The 21,511-nt window shown below is 37.8% G+C and overlaps 1 protein-coding gene across 3 annotated transcripts in view; it reads left to right on the forward strand.

Annotated features, from left to right (window-relative positions):
* The window catches only part of LOC134743081 (uncharacterized), a 222,626-nt gene that overhangs the window by 183,202 nt on the left and 17,913 nt on the right, over positions 1 to 21,511 (forward strand). Inside the window, exons 12-17 of one of the 3 annotated variants that reach the window (XM_063676391.1) lie at positions 4,579 to 4,736; positions 10,696 to 10,808; positions 15,872 to 16,039; positions 17,020 to 17,211; positions 19,530 to 19,658; positions 21,176 to 21,256. In XM_063676391.1, the coding sequence (XP_063532461.1) occupies positions 4,579 to 4,736; positions 10,696 to 10,808; positions 15,872 to 16,039; positions 17,020 to 17,211; positions 19,530 to 19,658; positions 21,176 to 21,256 (841 nt within the window). Of the gene's footprint in view, positions 1 to 4,578; positions 4,737 to 9,389; positions 9,435 to 10,695; positions 10,809 to 15,871; positions 16,040 to 17,019; positions 17,212 to 18,741; positions 18,808 to 19,529; positions 19,659 to 21,175; positions 21,257 to 21,511 lie in introns of all 3 variants that reach the window. The other 2 variants (XM_063676390.1, XM_063676389.1) reach the window with 2 other exon arrangements.

Consider the following 21,511-nt stretch of genomic DNA (forward strand, 5'->3'; position numbering starts at 1 on the left):
TTGTATTCCTAGTTATCACGAAAATAAACATAAAAATCCGACCAAGTGCGAGTCGGACTCGCGCACGAATGGTTTCGTACCATTACGCAAAAAACGGCAAAAAACCACGTTTGTTTTATGCTTAAATGAACTTAAATTAACTTAACTTAACTTAAATGAACTTAGTAAAGCGATCTTAATTTTTAACCTCCCATTTTTGAGATATTAATTTTACGAACAAGGATTTGAAACCAGGCCTTCGGTTTGAAAACCCCTGACCCACTCGGCTATTACTGCTTATTATTTGTCTATGGGAAATTTCACGACCAAAATTTTCAAAATATTTGCGTCAAGTGCCAGTGTATCCAATGTCGCCAGGCGGAGGCCAGTGTCGCCCACACAGCCAATACAGTAAGCTTTGTAAACAGCTTGAATGTAGATTCAAAATGGATTGACTTATAGAATTTTATGACATCATGACAATATTCCAAACTGCCAGATAAATAGTCGAGTATCGCTTCAGAACAAAAGCGTTGGCGGAAAGCATTACTGTTTTACGAGACTTTATCGTCGCTGTTCCCAGTCTCGGAGATAGGAGATCGGGGCTAGAAGTTACCGGGGTTCCGATTAATGTAACTTTACGAGGAAAATAAATAGGAATAACGAGTAAACACGTCGTGAAACCGAAACCGACGGTTGCTATCTTAAACAGGCCAATGGCATTCGGAGCAACGGAATGACAGCATGCATGTGCGTCTGATTATGAATGCAATCTGTCAGATATTTTCAGCCTAAGACAAGACAATATGATTGAAAAGTGAAGTTATTATCAAGGCTGGTTAGATACGAGTTATTTAATATGCTGTTTATTAATATGTAAATGGTTAATAAATGTTTAAGTACAAATTATAGGTACATAGGTACGCTTTGTTAAAACAGTGAACACACAAATGCTTTCCTAATGATTCGTACGATACTGTTGATTATTACTTAAATAAACAGACATAGTTGAATCATTTATTATTTTTTATTTCACAAATAATAGCTTGAATAGACATTGGTAACAACTTACCCCGTCTTGTTTACAACTTGCCCCAAGTCGGGGTAAGTTGTTACTTTCCGACTTTAGGCATTAAAAAAAATATTATGAAAAAATATCACATAAAATGGCCCAAATTACTGTATTTTTAAGAAAGTTAGATAAGTACGTTGATTTTTATCGCATTGTATGAATACTGAAATCAAGCATTCTTAACAAAACTTTTGGTTAACTAAAAATACTAAATTCTAGCCCCGATCTCCCCTACTAGGAAATTGTATATCAGGACTGGTGGTTTGAACAGTGCAGTTGCATGATCGTATCAAGCGCACTTGTCATGAAATCGTCCGTTTTTAGAGTAACTTGCAAATAAGCTTTTACCAGCGGGCGAATTTCAATTTATTTCAAAAGACAATCTTGATTTCATTTTCATTTAAAATAATGGTCGCTGTGCATAATTCATAATGAGTTAACGAGATGCAGAACTAAGATAATTTAAAATCAAGAAAATCAAGATTATATTTGTCCTCCAGCTGTATTCTTATCATATTTTATTTATGTATACGTACTGTGTACGAGTATAGACAGTAATGAACGCTGTCTATACTCGTGGCACTCGGAGCAACGGAATGACAGCATGCATAATTCCGTATCTGCTTATGAATGCAATCTGTCAGATTTTTTCAGCCTAAAGGGGCCCACCGACTATCAGTCCGCCGGACGATATCGGCCTGTCAGTTAGAACAAAAATTTGACAGTTCCGAACAACTGACAGGCCGATATCGTCCGGCGGACTGATAGTCAGTGGGCCCCTTAAGACAAGGCAATATGATTGAAAAGTGAAGTTATTATCAAGGCTGGTTAGATAAGAGTTATTTAATATGCTGTTTATTAATATGTAAATGGTTAATAAATGTTAAAGTACAAATTATAGGTACATAGGTACTCTTTGTTAAAACAGTGAACACACAAATGCTTTCCTAATGATTCGTACGATACTGTTGATTATTACTTAAATAAACAGACATAGTTTAATCATTTATTATTTTTTATTTCACAAATAATAGCTTGAATAGACATTGGTAACAACACTAACAACTTACCCCGTCTTGTTAACAACTTGCCCCGAGTCGGGGTAAGTTGTTACTTTTCGACTTAAGGCATTAAAAAAAATATAATGAAAAAATATCACATAAAATGGCCCAAATTACTGTATTTTTAAGAAAGTTAGATAAATTAAATTAAATTCTTTATTCAACAACCAACTAGGATCAATCAGTGTTAGTAATGCTTATGGGTAATCTTATACTACGGTTAGTAAGTACGTTGATTTTTATCGCATTGTATGAATACTGAATTCAAGCATTCTTAACAAAACTTGTGGTTAACTAAAAAAAAGAATTAAATTCTAGCCCCGATCTCCCCTACTAGGAAATTGTATTTCAGGACTGGTGATATGAACAGTGCAGTTGCATGATCGTATCAAGGGCACTTGTCATAAAATCGTCCGTTTTTAGAGTAACTTGCAAATAAGCTTTTACCAGCGGGCGAATTTCAATTTATTTCAAAAGACAATCTTGATTTCCTTTCCATTTAAAATAATGGTCGCTGTGCATAATTCATAATAAGTTAACGAGATGCAGAACTAAGATAATTTAAAATCAAGAAAATCAAGATTATATTTGTCCTCCAGCTGTATTCTTATCATATTTTATTTATGTATTCGTACTGTGTACGTGTATAGACAGCGTTCATTACATTTACGTTTCTACTCACCTGATCCTAAGCCAATACAGACATTCAAAATGACCAAACCGTGCGTACCCAAGAGGCCTATCAATTCATTAAGCTCTGGCTTTATATTTTTGCAGTGTCACCTTATACACATTAAATAAAATGTTATGGTAAGGTCAAAAGTCCATTTGTTCTGTTCTCTGTCGGGCGGTAATTTGTAACCTAACCTAACTTTGTTGATTAGGTAGATAGTCAAGTTGTCAGTCTGGAACTAAGTAAATTATAGCCATTGTGTGGGCTGCAAAGCTGTTACAAGCCTGCATTTCAAATTAGCTTAATATTGTAATTGTTATGCTCGCTTGGTATCAGAATCGTTCTGCTGTTAGTTTAGGCATTTTGTACAAAATGGAGTGGTTTGAGGAATGTTTCTAGATGTTGTATTATGGAACGCGTAGTACTTATGATAGGTAAAACTTGATATACTTACCTAACTATTAAATGCGGGTGTAGTAAAAAACTACGCACATGATAAGATAATGTTTAATATCTTATCATTATCAGTCTAATGCCAAAATTAGTATTACGCATTCCATTCTTGCTATAACTTTCGTTATACCAATATTTGTTTCGAGAAAGTTTACCATACCGATTATTAGTCTAGTCGACCAGTTCAAAATGGTGAAAAATAGAAATACTTACTTACATACTTCACTGGCTCAGTGACCCAAAAAGGATTTTGGCCTCCGACACAAGAGAGCGCCACTCTGCCCTATTCTGCGCCACTTCACGCCAGTTGGGTATTCGGAGGGTGGACAGGTCTTTTAGGGCTTCGTCACTCCAGCGGTATCTGGGACGCCCAGACGGACGCTTTCCGCCCGGATGCCCCACATACGCTCTTCTCACAGCACGATCCTCTCCCATCCTCTCCAGGTGACCAAGCCAGCGGAGTCGTGTGGCTTTTATTTTTCGCCAATTATATTGGGCACCGCAACCAGCTCCTCTAGCTCCCTATTATTCCTGCGCCTACAAGTTCCATCTTCTCTGATAGGCCCCAGAATCTTTCGCCAGATTTTTCTCTCCGCCACTAAGAGCTTGTTCTCTTCTTTCTGAGTCAGCGTCCAAGCTTCACATCCGTACATCAAAACTGGCCTAATTACAGTCTTGTACACTCGGTCAGTGACACTGACTTCTAATCTATCTAGACGCAATATTTGATGTATCTTAAAGTTCTAATCGGGCTGTTAGTCGGCTTATGAATACGTGGGTAGAAGTGACATTCTACTATGGCGGCACTTCTGCTGTGGTATGCACGCGACGGCTGTCACTGTCAATTTCCACACTGACATATTTAATCCACGTCGTATCTAGACTTAATATTTGACGTTTAAATTGAATCGAACCGTAAGGGTTATAACTATGTATACCTACAAGAATATAAGATGCAAGCGTAGACCCATTTGCTACGTCGTTCTCGTAGCGCGTGATAATTAAAGGTCCACCTATAACGGCTCGGCCTATGGTTGCCGCCGCGTCGCCAGTCGCGCAATGTCGTGGCAGATACGTGGTGACGATTATGTAAGTAAAATTGAGGTCCTATTGATATACACAGGTCGTACTGAAAGTTCCTATAATCTCAAAAACTGTAATAGATATGCAACATTTTGTTTTATAACCGCTTTTATTAACTCATTCTACCAATGCGTACAAATTTTCTTTACGATGGGATCGACCTAAAAAGTACACGGCCCATTTTTCCTAAGGCGGTTTCACTTTTAGCGCATCCCCTTGGTGTTCCCATAGCTAACCATGGTTTTTTTTGTTGACAGAGAGAGCTATTCGCAGCGAAAGCGGACAGCGGGACAACAGCAGTCGATCGCAAACTCTCTTCGACATCCGCCGGCAGTATGAAGAACAAGTGGTTGAAAGCGTTCCGCAGCCTGAAGCCCCCCAGCGCCCCCCCACCCCATGCTGCGCCACCAGACAAGTAAGAATTCAGTACATGTGCCAAAGTTAATTGCAAGATAAGCTAATATGGAAGAAATTCGAAGTTTTATTGTGTAAAATTACTCTTGTTGATAATTTTTTTACGCGGAAAAACTTCGTTTTTTTTTAGAAAATACTAACTCTTACACACATACGTATACTGTTACGTAACTTGCCGCACACAACCCATTGATATTTAACCTACATGCGCTTAAACAAAAGAAACTCGTTGAGATTGTTCTTTGCCAGATTTTCAGTGCCAAGTATAATGGAAGAAGCCAACAATTTGAAATATTAACTTGAAATAAAACCTCAAGTACGAGTCGGACTCGCCCACCGAGGGGTCCGCGCTATTTAGTATTTGTTGTTATAGCGAAATACATCATCTGTGAAAATTTCAACTGTAGCTATCACGGTTCATGAGATGCAGCCTGGTGACAGACATACAGACAGACAGACAGTGGAGTCTTAGTAATAGGGTCCCGTTTTTAGGGTTCCGTACCTCAAAAGGAAAAAACGGAACCCTTATAGGATCACTCGTGCGTCTGTCTGTCTGTCTGTCTGTCTGTCTGTCCGTCTGTCAAGTTTGTGACCCAAAGATGGACATGTAACGTAAACGAATTAAATTTTTTTTTAATAATTTTAAGATAAACAGTTTAGAAGTTATTCAAGAAAATAGGCAAAAAATGACCATTCCCCCCCCCCCCACCCCTTTATCTCCGAAACTACTGGGTCAAAAAATTTGAAAAAATACACAAAATAGATCTTTACCTATAGATCACCAGAAAACCTATTAGAAATTGCAGTCAAGCGTGAGTCGGACTTAATTACTTAGTTTTTGTTCCGACCCCTACGGGTTTTTTAAAGACATTTCACATAAAAAATACATTGTTTAAATGGTGTATGTACGGAACCCTTTTTACCCTTTGGGTACGAAACCCTACAAAATCATTATTATTATCTTTGAATAAACGAAAAGCTATTTGATTTTAAGGCAAGAATCTAAATAATTCCATGGATTACGGATGCTATTATTTCTTTATTCAATCTTTATTAATTTATAACAGTTATTTATGGTCTCTGAAAATATCAAGATTTTTTATTTTGTTTTACTTACCTACTTTCCAAAAACTTAAGCAAGAAAAGTTAAGGCTGCAAACCACTAAGTATTCCCGCCCACAGTAAAGCGCCTTACGAAGTTAATGATTGTAGTCACTAAGCAAAGAGGTTACATTTTAGCTTTATAGCTGAGTTTAAAGCCTTAACATCGCTATAAAAACACGCGCTCTGAAACGGTTTTTCTTCCTACTATTATTTAGGGCAACGGGTAACTTCCAATGTACTTGCAGCAAGAGGAAATACCTAAATATCTACTAGGCAACGTTTTGCCCCTACTAAGTATATGGTGCTATGACGTGTTAGTGAGAATGTGTAGAGCATCACAGTTTCCAATTAACTCCAGAGGTGCAGTTGTAATTATTATATCAACAACGTTCCAAGGTCCTCACCGGGCGGCCAGCCGGTATAAATAAAAGGTAGGCAATAAATATATACATAGGTAAACATACTTTTGTAGTGTTACATCATTTATCTTTAATAAATTATTTGTAACTACATGGCAATTTAGTAATTTAGTCGCAGTTCTAATATTAATTGTAATAAATTTAGACTGTTTATGTTACGTTGTAGACCTTTAGAGTTAGACCCAGATACCTAACTGCAACGATTTTGACAACACAGACTAGGCAAGTGTTATTTATACGTTTCATAGAAGTTTGACGTTTAAAATAACACTTGCACAAATGCACAGTCTGGGCTATCAAAAGTCGCTGCAGACTTATCTTGGTCATACTCTATAATAATTGCATTTTAAAATAAATTTTATTACCTATGACTAGACCTTGATTGACACCTAAAAATTGTATGACTCCGGTGTCAGCCATTACATATTATGTCATTATGTAGTCTTTTATCGATGAATGAATTTAGTAGAGAATAGATAGTCTAACACTGATGGCAATAAACCTATTGGGATGCGAGTTTCAGTACCCGTTATTAATAACGTTGGACTAATTGAACAATATTGTCAACTTAACTTATAGATTGTTACGATTACTTACGACACCTAAGGGCGTATTTAGAAACTAAAATATGACTTCAATTTGATACCAAAATCAAGACACATCACTCTACAGCGCGTTTAAGCTCGGTTCTCCATACAAACGTAGTTACGCTCTCATTTTATAACAACCATGTAGCTAGATTGCTCTGAAACTTTGTAGTTACAATAAGATAAGGTATAATCTATGCCTGTAATTAATTAGTTTATGTAGCTTCAGATAACATAATAGTTAAAGAATACAGCGAATTTAAGTTTTTCATGTAAAACTTGTTTTTGCTCTATTTCGTTTTTTATTATTAGCTGGAGCTATATAAACTAATTACAGGCATAGATATACCTCATGTCATTGTATGTGCAAAGTTTCATTATAATCCAACAAGTACTTTCAAAATGAGAACGAATCTCCTGAAGGTGAAATTCAGCCGAGCTTGCTGCGGACTCTTTATATGTTGTATGACGTTTATATCATATTTTAATTTTTACGTACAGGAATACGGTCCGTGTTACGTTAATTACTTAAATTCATATTTTGCATGTCGTAACTAACGTTTCCGCGTCATGTTATATTAATTATAATGTTATGTCACCAGCACCTCGCTCCCTTGTAGAGACAAGTGGAAAGAAATCGTAGATAAGTATGTAACAAAGTGACTTAGAATGGGGTTCTAGTTCCATTTAGACAAAGAATATATACATTCGTTGTCTTTCGCAAATGAGATTATGGCAAATAGGTTCCGGCACGTATTTGGTACGGCTTCTTCAAACATAAGTAAATAGGTAGCCACTGAAACCTACACTCACAGAAACTGCTTTGTTATATTTTTCTTTGTAAGATTTTTTTTCGTAATAATTTTACATGGCGGGATCTTTTTAATAAACTTACTGAGTATTATTTGCCTTAGTAATAAGGCACTGTATCTGAAAAACAACTATTTTCAGAAATTGGTTCAAAAGTTTTAAAATAAATGTGTGATTTGTGATAATAAATTTTGTTGAAACTAGATTTTTTTAAGATATTGCTTCTTTTAACACCCGTCCTGCAAATATTTTAAGTTAACTAGTTACGATAAGTATCACAATAAATTGAAGGGGCAGTTTTTGCCCCAAAATGGTAAATAATTAGGTAAGTATTTGCTTATTCTTGTAAATACAGCATTGCAGAAAATGTAAGTGTGAATAAATGTAGGAGTAGGAAATTTCATGCTTGCAAATTTGGAGCGCTCGGCTTGGTAAATATTGATATAGTTTTCTGAGATAACGAGATGCACTCGACTTGAGAATATTCAGCGCTGGAGGCTCTTCTCGTCCATTGTACAGCAGTCAAATTTATACACAAACATATTGTACATTATTATCACAATATTCACAATGGTTCGCATTTAGGTCTAACGCTGTATCGTATTATCACATCATCTTTTAATATTTAAGTTTAATGCTTAGGGTGGGTGTAAGTTATTTAATATCAATATCTACATATTAAGCGTTTTATCAAATAAATGGCTTTTACTGCTTTCAAGCCGTAGCTAATTTGTTTACTGACATTAAATTATTTACACCTGTACCAATACAATCTGTGATAGAGGCCTACGAAATACGGTTTAGCGCTCGAGGTAAAAATCTTTACAATTACGTACAATTACCATGAGCATTTTACTAGTATTTGTAAAATAAAACACGTTTTCATGCTGAAATCGCAATCCATGATATAGTTACAGTTTTTAATATCCTCTTAATACCAGCTATCACTACACCTTATAAAACAAATCCAAATCCCCCGGCGCGTTGGTCTGCTTACATGATCGCGATAAACTCAAAAAATCTTCTTCTTAAATTCTTCATTTAAATGTTTATCAACTTATGTAATACTATGTTCTTGCAATAAATTATTGATTGATTGATTGAAAAATACTGAACAGATTTTCATTGCGGTTTTCACCTTTCAATAAAGTGATTCTGGAGGAAGATTTAGGTGTATAATTTGTTATGGTTTAAGGATTTGCCACACTGGCTGGTTCTGCGGTCAGCGGTCAGGTTAAACCCGCATTATGTATGAACAACATTGACAGCAACCTTTGAAGTTGAAGTTTGACCTGACCGCTGCCCGCAGAACCCATCCAGTGTGGCAAATGCTTTACCCGTGCGAAGCCGGGTCAGGTTCCAGATTAGGATAAATTATACGTTTACCTTAATCGTATATTTTCCATTTTCCATGCAAGTTTGCATTTTCCATGAACGTGTGTAGTTTAAAGCTTGAAACACAGCACACAGCTTGAAAAAAAGCTTCCTCAAACAGTCAAAAAAATACATCCGGCTAAAGTATTAATGAATGAGTTTTAAGATAATGAGATAATTATATTACTCGACTCGAGAAATTTTTGTACTCATACATCATGCTTTGCGATTTCGATATTCTTTTGGCTTGCGTAAATATAAATCTATCACAGGTTCATTAACATCCATTGTTTTAATTGTGTGCTCACTATTCAAAAGCCGTGTTCATATTGATGTTTCTCTCTTCTTGCATCAATAAAGAAAAAATCAAATGTACCACGCGGTGTCGACGATTATGGCGATGAGGTAAATGTGCCCCTGTAGGTGTGCCCTGTGTTACTGTTACCCATTAACATGTTGGATACTGCTTGACCCTTCACACGTAGTCTCGTACATATATTCAATAAACAGCATGACATAAATACAGAGTTAATACACGTAACCGGGTGCTTCTCATTTGTTCTGATAGAATTCTCACCCGTTGTCAAAGCTGAGCGCCAAAAGCGGCCCATGCATTTTTGCAAACACGTCTAGGTACACGACCACATATTAGGACAATACTCCTATGTGGCAAATACATTCAATATTGAGGGTGTTGCTGACCCGCCTTCCGCTAATTGCGCTTCGGCTAGGGCAATTATTTAGCCAAATTCCTTTGTGGGAATCTTAATTTAAAAGAACAAATGTCAGTAAGTACTCGGATAATTTTAGCTTAATTTCAAACACCAGCTTAATTCTTGCTTCCTGTCCTGCAGCTGCAAACTCGCTTCCCAACACTACCGCTTTCAGCTTTATATATAAAGGGATATAAAGAAACGCCATTAACTCGAACCTATCTTGTAGTCATTAAACACTTTCTATAAGATTGTTGCGTGCCTGATATTTTTTAACGTCAAGGTAGACAAATGGGTGTCATTAAGGGTTAAATTAGTATTACATTGACTACCCCAGTCTGATCTATCTGCCCCCCCCCCTGCCCTTGAACTTCATCGATCAATATGTTTGACGTATTATAACCACTTTAGTGAAGTGCGAGGTTGTAAATGGCTCAGACTGTATGCATGTTTTGATTAAAAACAATGGAAGTTGAATAAAAAAATATTAATTTATAAAAAAAACCTACAGGATATGGTTTGTAAGGGGTGCTAAGAATGAAAAACAGGAAATCAGGGAGAAATTAAATTATACTTTGTTCTTGTACTTTTTTCCTTTTAGTAAAGCATGGTAATGTCCCAAATATAAAGAATAAACTAGTCAATATATTTTTTGAAAACCTGTTACTATTTGAAAAGTCTTACTGATGTGACAATAACCGTAGGCCAAAGCATTAAAAGACATCACTCAATTTTCAATAAACAAATGCGAATATTCCAAGGAATATTTTTTTATTAGTCCCATTATAAAGCAATATCCTGTACTTAAGCAATACCTAATATAATTTTTCGTCTTACATCTGAGCCCTTTGCATTGTAGAATACCTCAAAGGTTTTATAATCAGATCCATATATGTTATATTAGAAATACGATCATAATTTCGACGTATTAAATGGTTTTTTTATTACTGTAGGAGGAACGGCGCGGGCAGAGAGGCTCTCCGCGGCGACTCAGACGCGCACAACTTCCAGGAATACACCTATAAGAAGATAACGCCCTGCGATGTCTGCTCGCAAGTTCTTAGAGGTAAGTTTGCTAATACTCGTACAGCCTTCAAGTTCCTGGTTATTTAATCCGTTACCCGATAATGACGAAAATCCAAAACAATAACTCGTAAAACTAAAAAACAACCAAAAACAATACTTAACAACTACGAAATAAAGTATAAAGAGTGCTGGTTGGGCTGCCTAGGTTCTGTAGCGCCTCCGCCATGTTCGGGGAGGCTTGAACCGATGGCTTTGCAGCAATTATACGCAAGAAAGCGGCCTCATAACAACTGCGCAGAACCAAGGATAGCACAAACAGCATTCTAAGGATGATTGCTGATCAAGTTTGTTGTCCAATAATGATAAGCTTAATTAAATTAATTAATTCTAATATAACTTTTAAGTATTAACATAGTTTTAAAGCCTTATAATATGTCATACTAACACAATGGGATCACTGTTATCTTGAAAATAAATAATAAATTAATTTAAAAAAAATACTAGTCAGTTCAAACCCCCTCCTCCCGCCCAGCACCAGGGTTACGGTCGGGGACTTTTGATATGTTCATCTAACTAATCCAAACAAAGCTACGAAGTCAAAAATTGTGTTCCTAGCATTTCCCTCTATACCTTCTTATTGCTTGGCCTATACCTAGGTAGTGTCATGCAATAACAAATTAGTGTCACTGTAATTGCTGCCAATAGATAGTACGGTAGGTATTTTTATAATCATAATAATATTTCAGCCTATATACGTCCCACTGCTAGGCACAGGCCTCCTCTCATGCACGCGAGAGGGATTATTTTAAAAATATACCCTAGTTTGATCAATTTGTCCTTTTCATATGCCCCTATATTGTAAATTTCATCGTAATCGCTAGAGCTGTTTTTGAGAAATTACCAAAATAAATATGCAAATGTACCTGAAAAAATATGATAAGTTATTTTCCGCTACTGTAGGTCTTATCTCTGGGAATACGCGCATTTTTGAGTTTTTATATTTTATGTTTTCAGAGCAAAGCTCGGTCTCCCAGATATTAAGTAGGTGGTACGACATAAAAGAAACCGGACAAGTGCGAGTCGGACTCGCCCACCGAGGGTTCCGTACTTTTTAGTATTTGTTGTTATTGCGGCAACATAAATACATCATCTGTGAAAATTTCAACTGTCTAGCTATCACAGTTGATGAGATACAGCCTGGTGACAGACAGACGGACAGACAGACAGAGGAGTCTTAGTAATAGGGTCCCGTTTTTACCCTTTGGGTACGGAACCCTAAAAAGCAGTAAACTTTTGAAAAAGTTGATAAGGCACCTAGTTTTTTAAATTTTATGGTTAAACCATAAAAATTAGGTTCGTAAATGTCTAATTATTAGCGATTACCGACGGTCTGGTGGCCACGTAACTGCGATTAACCTCGACAATGGCATTATAAAGAGACGTTTTCTGCTGGTACCTCGCACCGACTCGTACGAACTGTTGCTCAGTTGCGACGCTCGTGACTTGAAGTTCGACGAACTACAATTTTAACCCCTTCATTTAAGAAAGGTCTCAAGTTCCTGAGAAATGAAAGAAAACTATAGCATTCTATTACTTGAGCTTCGAAATTTTACATGCGAACGTATTCTTTGTTTTCTGTTCGACACCCATTCTTTCAAAACTTGATGTCTTACCTACAGAAAATAATGCAAAATTGTATTCCTGTTTACTTTACGTCGATTGAGCGTATCACCTTGTTCAAAGGAAAAAAATCGAAACTTAAAACTGAGACTCTTTTTATTAATGTAAATTTAGTGTGGCTCCAAAATGGTCGTGAGTATTTAAATCTTAACTATTATTGTAAATATTAATATAGTTAGTAGTGAGGTTCCTTTATACACCGTGTTTTTATTGAATTCCTTTAACTTCGGGGTACGGTTAAGTACGTTTAAGAAAACTACATGGCATAGTTATTTTTAGTAGTAGTAGTAGTAAACTCTTTATTGTACAAATATACATAATAAAAATTACATGGTACAAATAATAAGATATACAAAGGCGAACTTTTCGTATTTTTTTTTATAAAAAGTAATTAAATGTTGCATATAGCGTTGTTGTAACACGGGCATTACATTAAACTCAACCAAACAATTGAAAACTGTGACATATCAATGTCATTTCGAACATCGACCGTCCGAGATAGTACCTACTTAATTTTAGTACATAGCAAATGTATGAACTCGTACTAAACACTAATCAATATGTAAACAGGCCCTAAGGCAAGTGTACACACTTGTAGAGGCCTTTTCAGGAAGAAAAATATTGTTTATCTCCGAAATGGAGTTAATTATAATACCGTAGTCTTTGAGAAAGTTACTTGATTTAAGCTCAGGAATACACCCTTGAAATTAACGGAAATCCAAAAACACGGTGTATAATGTATATCTAGTAGGAAGTGTATAACCATTTTATTCGTAATACGAGATAAATTGCGTTAAAACTGATTGCAATATCAACCATTCGGACCTCATACTTGTTATTTTTTACAAAGGGGAATCGGAACTTTTATACCGAATTACATATGATGTCTTCATTATATATTCTAACCGGGGATATGGTTTTATCAGCAATGTCATCGGTGTGACCCAGAAAGCATCTTTTGAAAGCACTTTTCAGGGCATGAAAGACTTTCATAGTATGTTGCTTACAATACTGATCTCATGATTCTTAGTAACAATGTGTTGTAGTGGGTCACAGTGAACCACGCTACATTTTATTGAAGCAAATTCGCGAAAAGCATAAGCGAAATAGTACATTGTGATACAAGTGTGCTAAGTTCGTCATTACACACGAGACGATATTGTGCGCGCAATAAGAAAGCCAATGACCAGTGCACACACGCGTTTCATACGACGTTTTTAAACACACTTGCGAGGAAAAAAGAGTGTCATATTAATCAAATTTTAATTGTTAAAACAGTAAAAGTCTAAAATCTGTCATACTGCCGGCCGCCCCTCGCCCCGGCCGCGGGCGGTGCCCGCCAGTCCGACTTTCCATGCATACTATTAGCAATCAGTTACCTTCTTAACTCAGTCGGATAATATAATGAAAAAGCACGAGTGTTATAATATACTGAAAAAGCACGCGTGTTTAATATCTAGGATTATGAGCCTAAAATCGGTGGAATAAAAACGTCGTTTTGAGCAAGTGTGTTGAAAAGTAATATTACTTTTTATAGGTGGAAAAGCGATAGTTTACGTGACTAACACCATGAATCGTAATGGCTGACTTGATAATTCACATTAATTTGCCCAATAAAAGGTTTATCGAAAAACTGGTAATGGGTTATGTTTATGATCTATTATATAAATATCATATATGTACGTAAAGTTAGCCTTGTAACGCTAGCTTTGCTTGCAGTTAGCTAGCTATATTTTGTTGCGAGAAGTAAGTAAAATGCCATTTATAGATAAATGCGTAGAAAAAAGACACTAAACTAAACTGCGTAGCGAGTTAACACTGATCGACCTTTAATTAATTTCTACGCGAGTTCGTGGTAGAACTAAATGTAGAATTGTCACATTGTGCCTTTCATAGGTCAGGCCTTTTGTCTCATACCGTTAAACCGAACACCGATAAGGAACTTTCAATACGTTCGACCCAGTAACGAAGTTTCAGTGAGCGACAATATGGTGTATCGTTAGACTAATGATCTTTCCTGCAATTAGCGGGTTAAGCTTTATTGATATTTAAATGTATGGTTGTGAAGCAAGCCTTGAGGATTAGAGATTAGGACTGATGCTAGATTGTCTTTTTTTTTTTGTTCACGAAGTGGGCGAATGCTTTTACGCACAGTCCCCCCGGCCTGTATTGTCTGGGGGTGATTGTAAATAGCTAATGGGCGGCATGGTTCTACGGCAAATTGTGCTCTTTATACTCGTAATAAGGTAAACAACATATCAAATGGAGGGGAATAATCAATACACTGTTTTTAGGGTTCCGTACCTCAAAAGGATAAAACGGAACCCTTAAAGGATCACTTTGTTATCCGTCCGTCCGTCTGTACGTCTGTCCGTCTTTCCGTTTGTCCGTTTGTCCGTCCGTCTGTTAGTGTGTCAAGACCCTTTATCTTGGGAACACGTGAAGATATCAAGTTGAAATTAAAACCATATATTGTGAAAAAAACAAATTTTTTAGTTAACGTAAAAAGAAAGAAGATATGGCCGTTTATGCCACAAAAAAATTTAAATTTCGACACTCAAGGGAATCAAAATTGATAGGGTACTTTCCGTTGACCTAGAACTATGAAATTTGGCAAGTAATGTCGTTTTACACTAATACACATACAGGGAAAAAATCTTAGTAGCTAGACCAAAAATTTAACAGTTCCGAACAACTGACAGGCCGATATCGTCCGGCGGACTGGTAATGGGTAGGCCCCTTTACGTACTTACTTAAAAATATGTTGTTTAGGTATGCCACAGAAATAAACTCACAAGCAAATACACAAAAAAATATCAGTAACAACTCGGATAAATAAAAGAACCACAAACCAAAACCACCACTCACCAAAAGGCGATTCTTAATTTAGAAAAGCCTAAAATTTAACTCTAAAAGGGCCCACTGATCATCAGTCCGCCGGACGATATCAGCCTGCCAGTTAGAACAAAAATTTGACAGTTCCGAGCAACTGACAGGCCGATATCGTCCGGCGGACTGGTAATCAGTTGGGCCCTTTTAGAACTCTTGTAAGTTTCCGCTTGTTCTTCGGATCGTGACCCTTGATCTTAAAATTTATACGTGTCGTCGACCCGCCCTAGATTTCCGTCCATTATCCCATGTCAGGCTAATAATTCAGTTGGGTATCTGTATTACGACGGGATCTTTCCTTTTCCGTTTCCTCAACTTGGCTCTATTATTCGGTCGACTAAACTATGTCATAATTCTGGCTATGACACTTACGGGTTCAGACTTAAAGCGTAATCCGTATTAATACTATAAAAAATATTTGAGTTGCGAGAAAAACATTTGGTTCAGTTGTACAAAATTTTTAAACAAAACCATCAGATTCGTAGGGAATCGGTGCGATGAATGTGATCCTTCAGATAAGTGATTCTCCCACAGGGCATACCCGCCAGGGGCTTCGCTGTCGCCTGTGCAAGCTCAATGTGCACGCGGACTGCATGCCGCAGGTCGGCAAGTGCCAGACTAAGTCCCGCCTGCTCCGCCGGCAGAAGAGCACCTCGGAGATCGAGTCCCACCGCGTGCAGGAAGCCGCTTTCGATGAAGATAGTAAGAAATCAGTTTTGAAAAGAACTTATTATAAATATAGGATCAATTTATGCCCGATTTGACCAAACAGCAGATACGAGTAAGACTATATTTGTATTCTAACGGCAAGATTGTGAAATGTATATGTAAGATTTCATTCTTGTTAGGTAAGACTAACCGAAAAAAATAATTCGTGAGGAAACCTAAACGACAGTAAAAACTAATTTTGTGTTTTGTTTGTTGAAACCTTTGTAATACCTGAACTTTAGGATTTAGTCTACCGTAGACTGTTACCTATCGTTTATGTTAAGACGATCATTTTTCAATAGGGTTTTACTAGACTTACAAAACACATAATTTATTTTTAACTAAATACATAGTTAAAAACATACTAAAATATGTAGTTTTATCCTTTTTATTATTCTATGCTAATTCTAACACAGATCAGACTTTCAGAAGCAATGGTAAGTATATTACTTAGTTAGGCAAATTATTTTACTGTTACTTCCATTACTATGATTGGCTAAACAGATCTAGAAGGTATAGCTTTATGCGACATAACATCCACATACTTAATACGCTTACACTATCATAAAGCTTGCCAAGCTACACTACATGCGACGCTGCTACTGTAAATTCTAGTTGAAGCTAACTTCACGTTATTCACCAGTGGACGGGTGGCTACCGGGACAGAGGCTCACCAAGATCTCCTTCAAGGGATCGGTCGAGTTCGATGATGATTTTGATAGCTACTATGACGAGGGTACAGTATGATCTGAACTGTTAGGAGTGACCCCTCTGCACCTTATTGAGCCGAGCATTTAAGAACATTATAACATTCCATATCTATTACCACAAATAGGTTTGCCACAAACATTACCCACTAACAAATAATACTATTCCAGCCTAAAGTCCATGTGTTATAACTGTCGAGTTTCATGTCATCCCGGTGGATGTGGCGATCGAAATCTGTCTCTAACCGCATTTCGCTCGATGCTCAGAGGAGGAAGTGGATCAGACCTACCAAGTTCTGAAGCGAGCCAACGAAATCGCGAAGCCGGGCGGCGGCGGCGGGGGCCCGGTAGTGCGCGTGTCGGCGGCGCCCGAGGAGGCGCCCGCGCGCTCGCCGGCGCGGCCGCCCGGGGGCCTGGCCGGGCTGGCCGTGGCGCCGCAGCCCGTCGCCTCCAGCTCAGGTCTGCGCCGCACCCGAGCTCGCTCGCTTCTCCGCTCGAGCCGCGCCGTAGGCCGCCGGCCGCCGCGCCGCCATGCCAATTCGCTCCGGCGAGGCGCGCGACGGCCGAACGGCAGCTTCACTCAGATTATCACTCGTTTTCAGTAGTGTCGAATTCTTTTTGCACGCATTTGATTGATATAGTCGCGGGCGCAAGCGGGGGCGGGTTGCGGGGTGTCGGACGCGGTACTGAACGGTGCTTGTCGTAGGCGGCGCGCGGCCCGACGGCGGCATGCGGCGGCGCCTGTTCGCCGGCGTCAAGAGTTTGTCCATGTGGGGTTCGCGCTCGCGCCGCTGCTCGCCGCAGCACCGGTCCATTTCTCTGCCGGAAAGTATGCGCCCACGGCTGCCGTAGCGCATCATTCTCTCACTGTCTCACAGCTGCGAAATGAGCTTTGTTTGTCCCGTCCTCTAAATGGATCACAGTGCCTCGTATCCGATGTGTGTTCGATCGTCATTTATGTTATAACTTATGTATTTTTATTTTGCGTTTGCTGTGTTAGTTTAGTCATAAATATACAAAGCTCGGCAATACACTTTAGATGCTTGTACCCGTCCTTTACAGGATTGATCGTCTCATGAAGTCAGATAATTAAGACATTAATTCAAATTCTCCTAAAACCCCTACCTAATTGTTATTAATTTTATTTTCATTTGTGTACAATTAATCCCTTATTATTTTACTGCAATTTATTTTATGGTACGTTTTATTTATTTATATGTATTTATTTTGTTTTGTTTGCCCGTTGTCTTTGCAGAATCGGAGGAGACGACTTCCCGGCCTTTCGGACAGCCTCTTTGTTTCACAAACGAAAACGGTGATCCTCCGCCCCCCATCCTTAAGTCCACCGGCAGCGTGCGCAAGAAAAAATGATCCCTTAACTCTCGACCGGCGGAGATCAGACAACTTAGACATATCGCGTAGGCGACAGTCCCGACGTAGCTTTCAGCCGCTTCTCGAACTCACTTATTACAAACCCCGAAGCGCCCCGCGTACTGTGATATGTATATTGTTACTTGTTACAATAAAAATCAGAACTGAGCAGCTTACTTTTATTCTGATTACCTGCAGATGAGTGGTGCATGGCTTGGCGGCGCGCTCACGATTGCATGCGTTTTTGTATCGTCGATACACATCTGACACGACACCACTAACTTACTTGTTTTACTTACGCACGAACAAATATACAGTTGAGGACTCGAAGATTGCTTCTTTTTTTCGAGATCGGAGTGACTTACAATTGTCTTTAGCCTAGTTCAAGCGGCGAGCAACTCACCTCACGCTACCAGCGGAGTATCTAGTTCAACACTCATTATTTTAATTACCAATCGATTAACATTTATTCCGTTGGCTTTCTTAACACCTTCCTATCACTATTTTTGTTCGTTTCGCAACCTTTACATTTACTTCTTTACAGGGCAGTACGGAGGTGTTGAGTTAACTCAGTAGTTGATCAATTATAGACGGTTGCTGTTTACTTTGTCCATACAGGGTCGATGAAGAATTCGAAGAGTGCCCAAATGTTGAGGCAGGCCGACCGCGCCAGTCCATTTCCTGGTACCGACAATGACATCGTATCTAAGCGATTCCCTGTAGATTGACTTCTTTGTTCATTCGAAGATTCGTTGCATCAACGAGCATTTTGCTACCTCATCCGAAGCCATATTTGTTTATTTCTATCCAATGAACGCTGCTGATGACGGGCCGATTAATAGATTTCATTCACTATTTAGTAGGGCTATGATTACGCCGCAACCATAGTCCGTTTAAGTAGGATGCTTTCATCCGTAAAAACCGTAGAAATCTAGAGTAGAATAGTGCTTAGGTGCAGTAGTGCTCAACTAACAATAAGGCAGGGTTTTGATACGTTGTCATTATTTTCTATTTTCAATCTTTCTCTCTCATCTTATTCTTACTTCATTTTAGATATTTAGAATTATTTGCTACGCTTACGCACATTTTTAAATTAGTGTATTTTACTATTTTATATTTGTTGTTTATCGTGTGATATTTTTAATATACTTTTACATCTTTCAATTGTCACAATTTGCATATAAAATGTTAAGCGTTAACTGTAATATGTATATCATTATTTATCGAAACATAAAATAATCCCGTCACCAAATATGCCCCACTTACTAATAACCACATTACATTAGCAATTGTTGTTTGAATAGGACCTATCTTTAAACCTACTCAAAATCACTTCATTCACTGTAACGCTAGTTTACCCCAGCGTCTCAAAGGGTAAGTGTGCTCATCATGCGTGACTGTTGTAGCGCCGCACTCGCCGAGACGTCAAAAGTTGAACCTTAGAATGAAGAGCCTGTCGCTGGATTCTCCGGAGTGCGGTGAACTGCGGCGGCGACCGGGGAGAGACCAGCCCTCGCAAGGCAGCCGCGTCCTCTGTACGCACACCGAGTACTCTAAACACCCGGGTCCAACAAACCAGAACGACTTCTCTTACATATATGTCCTCTGAATCACGCAGGAGAGATGAAAGTATTGACATTCCTTTGTTTTCCACTAAGAATATTAAGAACTTTATACCTTTATGAAGACGACACAATTCTGTCGTTCTTGTAAATTGCGTAAAAGATATTATTCGATTACCCTTGGTTTGAATTTGAATGCCTTCAGTAAATATACATCCATCAGATCATACCTTCCTGGTCTTAATATTCTAAGATTTTATTGCTGTCGTGCTCTCGACGGCAGAAATAGTCTCGGCTTTCAGCCTCTTTATGCGGTTTCAGGGGAAATGTAAAGCGTGCTTAATGTTGCCAACAGTTGCAAATCAAGGATTCCTTACAAGTAGTTTTCTTAGAAACTATAAATGAAGTTTACCTATACATCTAGTTGCTTGCATAAGTCTCGTCTACGTCAGAACTTTAAAGAAATGAAAATAATAAAATAGAGCGTTTTACATTCTGAATCAATTTCGCATAGATTGATTTATTTTAATTTATACGATTTCTTTAGGTATCTAAAAGATATTAATGTATGTATTTACAAACTTTCACTAACTGAAGTTATTTGATTTCTTTTAAACCGACGCAATATAAAAACTGCTTCTACAATACCTAAGTAGGTATGTGTAGGTGTCTACTATTAGACTAAACTTATGCTGGTAACTAAAATTGTATACTGCGGGTAACTGTTTCAACATACTTCTTTTTACTTACCCGCTTTTGCTTTCAAGCCTGCCTGTGTTTGCAAACAGGAATATGACAAACTTGACGTTCTAGTGATTTCTTGGTAGTTTTGGACTCGGGTAATGTATAAATGTACTTAACTGTCAATCAAGCTATGTTTTCGCACAGGCGATTTTATCCTTACAGATTTCCCTCTAGCTTGGCTTGTGTGCGTGTGTATAGAACTTAATGACTGTTGTGCTGTTTAGATATACTACTATGTGGTGTTATTCAACGTTTTTATAAGGTGATTCACGAAATTCTACGTTAAGAGTTGTGTTACTGCGTACATTGTTGCCGTACGCTATGGATGGACGAAATAAGCTTTGCAATAATGTTATATTGATGATAATCGATCATGAGCATATTGCACTCAACGAGAAAATAAATCGTATTGTATTAAAAACATGAAAACAATTGTATTTTACGGACCGATAAATGTACTTAAATTTTAACCATCGCATACAGAAAATTATTTAAGGTGAAAAATTTATTGAGATGTGTTTTACATTGGCACCCCGCTTTACCGCTCCGTAAAACATTTTCGGGTTGACTGTGATTAAACTTGAAACCCTCGTTGATCGAACTTATTCATCGCTGCCATACGATCATCATCATCACACCTTTATGTAATTTTATATTATTTTTTTATATATCTGAAATTTAATATTTCTACACAACTTACAATTTGGTTTAACGGCATGTAATTTTGATTCTTGTTTTGGTTCTAGGTTCGAGCAGGGCACTTTGCATGAAGCATGGCTTTACTAAGATTAATAAGCATATGATACATAACTATACCACACGATCGTGTATGTTAGTTTCCTATTGCTTGTAAAAGTAAATCGATGGGCGACATCTAGTCAAAGTTTGCATACTTTTAATAAGACTACATATTAAACAGACTGTAGGATTAAAACAAATTAAATTAAAAGATTAAGGCCGCTATAAAAGTTAAGTTCAGTTTTTAAATTGCTTGCGCAGAAAAAGTGCTAAATCATGGTTTGTGTGTTTTAACCCTAGAGCGATCATCCGATGAGGTGAAAAACTGCCCAAAAACTACATGT

This window comes from Cydia strobilella, chromosome 7 (genome assembly GCF_947568885.1).
Source record: "Cydia strobilella chromosome 7, ilCydStro3.1, whole genome shotgun sequence".
NCBI lineage: Eukaryota > Metazoa > Arthropoda > Insecta > Lepidoptera > Tortricidae > Cydia > Cydia strobilella.